General features: G+C 44.3%; 1 protein-coding gene across 1 annotated transcript; it reads right to left on the reverse strand.

Annotated features, from left to right (window-relative positions):
* Positions 1-5477: 5477 nt before the first annotated feature.
* On the reverse strand, positions 5478-8557 carry LOC106414608 (glutathione S-transferase T3-like). Its single transcript, XM_048748197.1, has one exon. It carries the CDS (start codon positions 6538-6540, stop codon positions 5620-5622), a length of 921 nt encoding a protein of 306 aa, XP_048604154.1. The 5' UTR covers positions 6541-8557; the 3' UTR covers positions 5478-5619.
* Between the last annotated feature and the right edge of the window lie 1708 nt (positions 8558-10265).

Below are 10265 nucleotides of genomic sequence, written 5' to 3' on the forward strand. Positions count from 1 at the left end.
TGCGTCTCTTTTGGCGAATAGGCTTGATGGTTGGATCTACATTCAACTCATGGGACGTTATGGCGGGGCTTATGCCCTTCATATCTGACGTCGCCTAAGCGAACGTTGATGCGTTCTGCTTCAGAAATTCGATTATCGCGCGTTGCATTTCTTCGGAGAGGAAAGCGCCGACTCGGATTACTTTGCTTTGGTCTGATCCGTCGATCGCGACTTCTAGAATCTAACCTTTTTTGGGTTGGATTTGCTTTCCTACTGCATTGATGCGAGGGGTCGGTTGTTGCATCTTCACCGTTGCAACCAGTAGGTCACGTGCCGCCTGCTGGTCACCGCGAATTGTCTACACTTGACCGTTCGGTCCTGAGAACTTCACGCACTGATGATACGTCGATGGTATTGCCTTCATTGAATGTAACCCCGAGGATTGCGTTATATGGAGCCTTTGTTCGGATAACGGAAAACTTGATGGTGCGTGTTACTCCACACGCGTAGACTGGGAGCTTGATCGTTCTGATCATCGTCTCGGAAGTCCCGTTGAATCCGGTGACGGAGCGAGACGATAGTTTCATATCGCGCAAATCGACTCCCATCTTATCAACTGTATTGCGAAATATCAGATCAACCGAACTGCCAGTATCGACTAGAACTTTGGCGACGTCGCACTTCGTGATTCCTACTTTGACGAGTAGGGGGTCGTTATGAGGTAGGTGAACGCCGATGGCATCGTCAGATGAGAAAGTGATCGAGGGATCATTCTCAGGTTTCAATGGCCATTTCTTCGAGGTTACTGCCTGTCGTTGATGGTCCTTGACTGACCGAACCGAGTCACCGCAAGGTGGCGAGCCTCCCATAATCACGTTTAAGAAGGGAGAGCGCTCGACCCGTCTGTTTTGTAGATGGACCCTTAGGTCGTTAGACGAGTCCTCGACAATATGTTCGTGTGCACCACCGTTCTTGGCTTTCGTGACCTCTAGCTTTCGTCGTAAGTCAGAACGTGTAGGTCGGTTGAGCTTGATCCTGAGGTCTTCTGATTTCGAGTTGAGCTGATCGCGTAGGTTGACGACTCGTGGCTTGAGCTGGGGTTGAACACTGGAGTCGTCGACTCTTTTAACCTTGGACTCTTCGATGATTGAACGAAGATCGTTTTTAGAGTCGCACACACGGTCGATTGTCTGCGACTTTCGCCTGATCTTGTTTCTCAAGTCATTCGACACTCCCGGTCTGCCGTTTTCACTTGGTCATTTGTTGGAGGATTCGTGCGAATTGCGGCCTTTGCTGTCCTCTTCTTCACCAGAGGAGGAACTTGGTCGTTCGAGGATAACTTGGACGCGTCGACGGTTACGAGGTTTCTCTTCTTCGATTTGTGCTTCGCCCTCGTCTTCGTCCTGCTCCTCTGGTTTGTCATCTTCTGCACGTTTGGGAGGGTTCCGGCCTTGTCTTGATTTTTATGAGCTTTCTTTTCTATGTTTTTTCTCCAGCTCTTGGTGTTGTTCTGCCTAGGCTTGGGAAGCTCGACGTTGGCTGTTCCGTTTTCGTAAGATGAGAAGAGCGCATCGACCAGGTGCCTGAAGTTCCTCGTATCGTGCGCCTTGGACTTATGGAAGCTGCAACATAGGTTTGGCTTCGTCGGGCCGGGATTTGAAGATGAAGGCGTCGAAGAGGTTTGCGGCTTCTCGTCATTCTTCCAGACGTTCCAACCCTTCTCGAGTACGACGACAGTCGACCCCGGGGCGGGTTTTTATCTTCCACGACGTAGATGAAGCTTTTCTGCTGATTAGACTTGTTGCCTGTGGCGTGCTGTCGGGGTTCTTGGCGTGCCTCAGGAGCTTTTAGAGCAGTCGTCGGTTTAGCGGCCGCATTCATTTTCTTGAATATCGCCGCTGTGTCCTCTTCCATCCGGATGAATTTGTTCGACCTCGCGATAGCATCTTGAAGCGACTTTGTGGGGTTTCTGTAGAGATCTTCGCGAAACAGGGACTTGAAGTGTAGGGTATTCATCAACGCGTCAACGGCGATGCTGTCCGGCATATGAACCTTCGAAGCGACAACTTTGAACTTCTCCATGTAGTCGCGGAGGCTTTGGTTCGCTCCTTGAGATAGGTTCCCAAGGTCGGATAGGGTCGCTCCTTGTCTCGTAAACATAATGTACTACTTGAGGAACGCGGACGTCAGGTCATGAAAATCGTTGATGGAATCTCGTTCTAGTCTAGTGAACCATCCAAGGGCTGGTCCTTGAAGACTCTCAACGAAGAGCCGACAGTAGCCAGCGTCTCTTTCCTCGTCGGAAAAGTTAGTTCGACCCATCGCGATGTTGAATGCGGTGATATGGTCAGTCGGGTCTGCCTAATTCAAAAGGCGGATATTCTCGGCTGGTCGGTACCGTACGTCGGCGATTTGCCGAGAAAAGGGGGTTTTTAGGGTTTCGGCGAGGACGCATTCGATTAACGGCGCCGAAGTAGGTCCTTCAAGCATTCAGTCTTTCATGTCCAGGAACGACTGCTTAAGCTCGGCGAGTTCCCGGACGGTAACGAGATCTACGCCACCGGGTGTTTGAACCTGGGCGGCGTTTGTGTTCGTCGTGTTTTCTGCGCCGGCTGTTCAGTAAGTGTCGAACAGCTGTTTTCGGACAGTCAAGGCTGGATCTCCTGAGTTTCTGGCCAAATGAGCCAAGATGGCGGCGATGGCGGCGAGTTGTTCGTTCGTCGCCTTCTGGACGGCGTCTTGCTGTGCCATCCTCTCGAGTATGGTATCTGCGAAGGCCGCTGCTGTCGGAGCGCCTTCAGTCATAGGTGACTCGTATTCGGACGGCGAGTCAGATCGAGCCATGATCTTTGCTGACGCTACTCTTTCTGTCCCACGGTGGGCGCCAACTGTTTGAACCGAGACTGTCGATAAACTAGTAAAGAAAAAAGGACGAGTTCTCATCGGTGGGTCAAGACAAAAACGCGTTTTAATAGATCTAGGAGTCGAAACGGAGTTACAAAAGGGCGAGAGAGAGTGATCTGAATTAGTCCGGCGAAAGCTAGTTCGTCGAACCGTACAAGTTGGCGAGATGATAAGATATGAGACCCTAGATCTAGCCGAAAGTGAATGTCGTAATTTGCGGATCCCCTCGTCGTTGCCTCTTCTCCTCCTTTTATAGACGGTCTCCTGTTGACCTAATTCGCCTTGACCTAACGGGCCTTCTCGACGATTGGGCCGAGATGTCGGGCAGCTAAACCGAGTCGTCGAGCTGATGACTTACGGTCATTCGCTCTGTTGGCTAAAAGTAGTCAGTAGTCGAGCCGACTACTGGTTCGCGAGTCGACGAGCCGAGCTCACCTGTTTTGATCATGTTTCAGGACAATTATCATGTGGGCCTTTTGGGAGGGTCAGGCTCATACCTAACAGTCCCCGCGTAAAGAGTTTTAAGAAAACGTGTTTTGATAATTAGTATACTATTAGACCACCTCCATCCATTAGGACCCCTAATGGATACTTAAAATTAAATTAGTGTATAATGTAGTGATTTGAAAGGTTAAGTACTTTTATTAATCTAATTAATTTTTTCATCCTCCATTGGTAGAACCTCAATGGGGTACTTAAAAATAATATTTTTTTAAAAAAAAATTGAATGATTTGAAAGAAAATGATACATAAAATTTTTATTAAAAATGACACAAAAGCATATTAAAAATACAAATACAAACCGTAAACGAGAAAAACAGATTAGTTGAAATCTTGATTTGTTCCAAAATTTTGGCATATATTCTCAACCAAATCCTCTTTCAATCGTTGATGTATTGTTCTATCACGAACTTGATTCCGAATGCTCATCATATTGCCGAGATTTGAAGGTATATCTGTAGAAAACAAGAAATTCACTAATGAACTTCGGCTTGAATCCGAATTTTCGAAAACTGAAACATCAAACTGAGTGTACCCATCCCGTTCGTCTTCTACGATCATATTATGTAGAATGATACATGCTCTCATTATCTTTCCAATTTTTATTGTATCCCGCAAAAGAGCTGGATATTTGACTATGGCAAATCGAGCTTGCAAGACTCCAAAAGCTCGCTCGACATCTTTACGTACAGCTTCTTGATGTGTAGCGAATAAAGATGCTTTTGGACCTTGCAGAAGTGGAATAGATTGGACAAAAGTAGTCCATTTTGGATAAATACCATCTGTGAGATAGTAAGCCAATCGGTACTCGTGTCCGTTGACAGTGTAGTTAACTTTCGGAGCTCGACCTTGTAATATATCATCAAAAACTGGTGATCGTTCAAGAACATTGATATCGTTTAATGTACCTGGAGGTTCGAAAAATGCGTGCCATATCCAGAGGTCTGGTGAAGCTACAGCCTCTAGAACAATTGTTGGCTTTCCTGATCCACGTGTATATTGTCCTTTCCATGCGGTCGGACAATTCTTCCACTCCCAATGCATACAATCAATGCTGCCTATCATCTCGGGAAATCCGCGTAGCTCTCCAATATCGAGTAGTCGTTGAAGATCTTCTGGAGTGGGTCTTCTTAGATACTCATCTCCAAATAAATTTATGATTCCTTGAACAAAATGTTCTAAGCATAAAAGCGCGGTAGTCTCACCAAGTCGGAGGTATTCGTCGACCGCATCAGCTAGACAACCATATGCCATCATATGAATTGCTGCCGTTGCCTTTTGTAACAGAGAGAGACCGAACCTTCCAGTAGCATCCCTTCTCTGTTGAAAGTATTGGATTTCAGCGGAGAATAGATCAACAATACGCATGAACAACGACTTGTTCATTCTAAAACGGCGTCGAAACATGTGAGAAGGATATGTTGCATCTTCACTAAAATAGTCGTTCCATAACTGTATGTGCCCTTGTTCTCGTTGTCTTTCAATGTAAGCTCGTTTCTTTTTTGATCTTGATGCTTCTTGATGATTTCCAGCCCGATTGCGGAGATTATCAAATTGTTGATCGAAAATATGATCAAACTTTTCATCCATAAAGTCGTCAAAATTATTAGAAGAAGAAGCATCCATTTAGAAATGTAAATTTGAATTTAGAAATGCCAAAGAAATTTTGAAATGGTAAGACAACGGGAGAAATGGTAAAAGATTTTGGAGACAAATGGAATACACTTGTTCTTAGAAACAAACAGAAATGATATGTTTGAAAGAATGAGACACTTGTTTTTACAAACCCAAACGGGAGACTTGGATAAGAGAAATGATATGTTTGCCACTGGTTTTTACGACACACACTTATAGAAAACATTCAGACTCACAACTTATAGAAAACAATTTATTAAAAAATAGAGACAGCTAGTTGTTTATGTCTTGGCTTATTGTGTTACAAGTTGTTTTCGGTCATGGCTCCTTTGTCACAAGAAGTTGTTAAGTCTTTGCTTTATTCTCCACCTGCAATAGACACAAGCAAAACGTGGTGAGTTCCAACTAACAAAGCCACGCAAAAACAAGTCTCAATTTATGAAAAACAGAGACATAACAAGCATAACCATAAACATCCATTAACCATAAATCATACAGAGACAGTAAAGCATACAGACTCGACTCGAACATCCAAACATCCAAATGCAATTAAGTTAAAGAGTTAAGACAGAAACAACCTACAGACTTGCAACTTAAGACTCAAGCTAACAGATCAGTAATAAGCTTATTTTTTAATTGCATTTCGAGTTCACTTAATGGCTCAGACTTGACAACTAGGCTCTCAAGCAATTTTTGTTTGTTAAGAGTTGCCTTCAAAGTAAAATCTTTCTGCCTAATCTCCCAAAAGCTTTGAAACTCCATCTTCTCCTTCTCTTCCGCTTCCAAAGTCGCTTGCTTCCTCTCTGGTTTCTTTCCTTTTGTCTTTGCTGCTTTAACACCTTCTGGCCGAGCCATTGCTTCATCCTCTCCGTGGCTTACATGAACTGAGGTTGATGACTGGTCATCCAACTTCCTTCTTTTTGACTGAACTTTATCCTTGGTAGCAGACAATGCAATCCATTTCTGATCATAGCGTAGCTCTAACCAGGCATGCTCTAGTGTGAACTTGGCCTTGTGATCATTGAAGAAAATCATGTGAGCCAACTTCATAACGTCATCCTCGTTCTGTCCACTCGATCTCTGCTTCGTTGCCGCTTCATAACAACCAACAAACTTACACACGCCCTCATTTATCTTAATCCTTCTCGCTTTACAGTGTGTTGGCTCCCTCTTTTGCGCGCCATCCAGCTTTGGACTCGCAGCAAAATAAGCAGCAATGCGTTTCCAAAACGCAACTGCTTTCTGCTCATTTCCAACCACTGGGTTTTTCGAGGTGTTCAGCCAAGCACTTATCAGCACCCCATCTTCTGTTGGTGACCATTTTCTTCTCTCTTTACGGTCAGACAAGATCCCTGCATCTTCGTTTCCATCTTCGGCCCATTGTGAACCGAACATAGAGGCATCCGACACAGAGACTTCAGCAGTTGGCTCACGAGGGACAGGCTGATAAGGGTTTTGAGTGATTGGTTGTTGACTGTTTAACAGGTTTTGAAAGCTACAATGTTGAGTATAAGGATCCATAATGGCTTTGGAGAAGGAAAGTAGATGGAGTTTTTTAATAGCTTTCGCGGATGCTTTATATGTGTTGTAAATGTTGAAGTTTTAAAGGGAAGTTTTTAAGTTGTTGAAGTTTTAATGTTGTTGTTGTTAATGTTTTTTTAGTATATCTATACCTAAAACTAAAACACCCACGCAAACAACTCACTTCAAAACTAAATACCATTTAATTCCCAACCACTTACTAACAACCATCAAAGCTAACCATCATCAAAGCTAACAACCATTTAATTCTCGGGTTCCATTTACTAACAACCACCTATATCTAACAACCATTAAAAGTTTTGAAGTAATTTACCTCTTATCAACTGTGAAATGAAAGACATAAGCTTTGATGTGATTCTTCATATACCTTTCTTCCAAGCACATCCTCAACCCTCGCACAACCAATAGACCAAGTTTAATTAAAACCTTGTTCTCTGTAATGAGATGAACGAAAACAACAACAGAAAACTAAAAAAGCTTCTTCTGATCATGTGAACCACAGAGCCTTAACCAATTTTATTAAGACAATTGAAGTCAGAACTTAAGCATATCGATTCCACAAACAATCAATCCCACCATCGCTAATTAATACAAAACAGAGGAAATATTAAGCATATCAGATCCAGAAACAATCATTTCATCTATTCAACAGTCGAACAAAACTCTACTAGTAATCTAACAGATTTCACCGTCCTCAATATTATGAAACAATCATAAAAATCTAAAAAATTAATTTTACAAAAGACAAGGGATGGGAGATAAACCAAAATTGAGACAGTAGCAACATAAAGATCAAATCAAACGGATGATTTCTTACCGATAAGGAGATCGAAACGAGATTCCAGACGAGGTTCGGGAGAGAGACGACGAGGTTCGACAGAGAGACGACGAGGTTCGGGACAGAGACAAGACTCGAGAGAGAGACGACAATATTTGATTCAGAGACGCCGACCTTCGAGAGAGACGCCGAGATTTTCGAGAGATAGACGAGCTTGCTTCGAGAGAGAGACGAGGAGGCTCGACAGAGATACGACGAGGCTCGACAGAGAGACGACGAGGCTCGGGAAAGAGAAGACGAGGCTCCAAACAGACGACGAGGTTCGCTTCAGAGTCGCCGAGATTCGAGAGATAGAAGACTGAGAAGTCGAGATTTTTGAGAGAGAGACGAGCTTGCTTCGAGAGAGAGACGACGAGGCTCAACAGAGATACGAAGAGGCTCGACAGAGAGACGACGAGGCTCCAGACAGAAGATGAGGTTCGCTTCAGAGTCGCCGAGATTCGAGAGAGAGAAGACAGAGAAGTCAAGAATGAATCGACTTTTCGCGAGTCGCCACGAAGGAGAGAGAGACCATTGATGGGCGGTCCAATGAGAAGACACCACGACTGTAAGACCCGATCCCGGCCGACTAGGCCGCGGTCGATGCCTCACGTCGCTCAGTCCATACCCAGACCGAACCTCTAAAAATTTTGCCCTTTATTTAAAATATCGCCCATTGGCGAGGGCTAACTCAGATCCTAGCTCAAGACTACCTTAGTCATTCCCTAGCTAGATCAATACAACACATACGCAGCGGAATAATATCTACTTAACCATTCTATCTAGATCTATGCAACATTGCTAGATCATACCTTTGCCACATCCACGGAGCTTGTTAGCTCATCGGCCCAGCTACACTAGCTGAATGAACTCATAAACCAGCTGATCGAGCTGCGAGGTAGCCTTGCCCAGCTCCCCGTCCACTCGTCCAACTCCCTTATACCTTCATAAACTCTTCTCTTGGGTACTTAGTCATTCAGCCAACCATCCCCACAGACATAAGTAACCCTTGAGAAGTCTTCAAACAGCTAAGGACATGCATCTGGCCCTTACCGGCTCATGCACTGTCCCACATCCTTTTTGCCTTATCAACTTATGATACCAAGTCCAGCTCATGGACTAACAATGCCCATCAGATCCTGAGTCAATCAACCAACCACCCCACATGACTCAGAACTGATGAGTCTTCACACTTCCTAATCAGTCATGGAACCATGTCCCACTGAACCTGATTAGTGTTGCTCTTACCACCGGTGCATCCTTTGATCAATCAGATCAGACACCTTGATCCATCATCCAAGGATCAGGTCGTCCATCCTTACCCATGATCAGATCACACACGGCCTGCCTTACCAACACCAAGGTTGATAACCAGCAATTCCTTATGATTAATATCATAAGTGACAATATGTTCCAGCACACAAACATATGATCAGATATCCTAACACAAGGATCTGACCCCAATATGCCCTCAGGTGCAATTTCGACCGCAAGCAAACCTGCTCCAAAAACATAGCCAATGCTTTGCACATAGCTTACCAACCCAAGGTTGATAACTAACATTCCTTATGATCAATAATCATAAGTGACAAACATTTCACAATACACAAGCATATGATCCGATAACCTAACACAAGGATCTATCATTGCATGGCTGGTTCCATAACTAACCGATCATTTTCTCATTAAACCCAAATCTGGCCGATTTCAAATGTGATCCAAAAATCAATTAAAATTCATGAAAATTCATGATAAATCATAACTAAGAGAATGGTCCAATCGGATTTCCCAGAACCGGCCTCCAGCCCCTAGATCTCGGCCAAGATCAACCAAACCGGCCCGAGGGACCATCTCTAAATCAATCCCTAAAAACTCATTAGGATTCATGATAATTCATGATAAATCTTAACTAAGAGAATGGTCAAGTCAGAATTCCAAGAACCGATCTCGATCCTATAGATCTTGACCTAGAACAGCCCCACCGGCCACCTTGACCATCTCGAAATCAATTAGATAAAAATCCCCAAATACCATGATAATTCATGATAATTCACCACTAAGAGGATTCCAAACTCAGATCGCCATAAATCCATCAGGAAGTAGGAGATCCGGACTTAGCTGCCAAACCAAGGCCATGGAGGGTTCTTCTGAACCGGCCAAGCCATGGTTCAGTGTCATCAAGTCTGATACATCAGACTACACCATAATCATTCATAATATATATATTCCTCAAGGACTTACCATACTTGGCCATGATCAATTCCACAGTCAACAGAATTGTAATTCAAAAGGTAATCATAAAACCGGTTACCTTATACATGATCTGATTAGATCATGTGCCTTCCCTTATCATGGACGGCCATGCTCCTCCAGGGAACGCCTCCATCATTGTCCTATCACATACCTCCAGTATTGATAAGATCTATTCAAGGGTCGCACCAACTTCCCATCCATGGAACTTCCATGAAACCAGTTTCTACACTGCATCCGCCTTCAAGGCTGTCTTGGCCTGTAAGAGTGGAGTCTGGCCTTCTCCCTTCTCTCCTGGTTATCTGCGTGTGTTACCAAGACACAGAGGAAGCCCAGGATGTGATCATCCATGATCAAACATCATCACAGGGTCGACCATCACTTCCCCCTTCAGTGCCCATGAAACTGCCTTTCTACACACATCTGCCCTTAAGGCTGTTCATACCATTGAGAGTGGAGTCCGGCCTTCTCCCTTCCCTCCTGACCATTTGAGTGTGTTCCCAGGACACAGAGGAAGCCTAGGACATGATCATCCATGATCAATCACCATCAAAGGGTCGTTCTCAACTCCCCTTGTGATTGCCCACAAAACTGCCTCTTTGCTGCCTTCACACCACTCTTGATCTTGGATGGAGCA

Source organism: Brassica napus, chromosome C2, assembly GCF_020379485.1.
Source record: "Brassica napus cultivar Da-Ae chromosome C2, Da-Ae, whole genome shotgun sequence".
NCBI classification, from domain to species: Eukaryota; Viridiplantae; Streptophyta; class Magnoliopsida; order Brassicales; family Brassicaceae; genus Brassica; species Brassica napus.

Excerpts from the sequence above, each read along its gene's own strand:
- LOC106414608 (XM_048748197.1), bottom strand. The coding sequence starts at position 6,540 with ATGGATCCTTATACTCAACATTGTAGCTTTCAAAACCTGTTAAACAGT.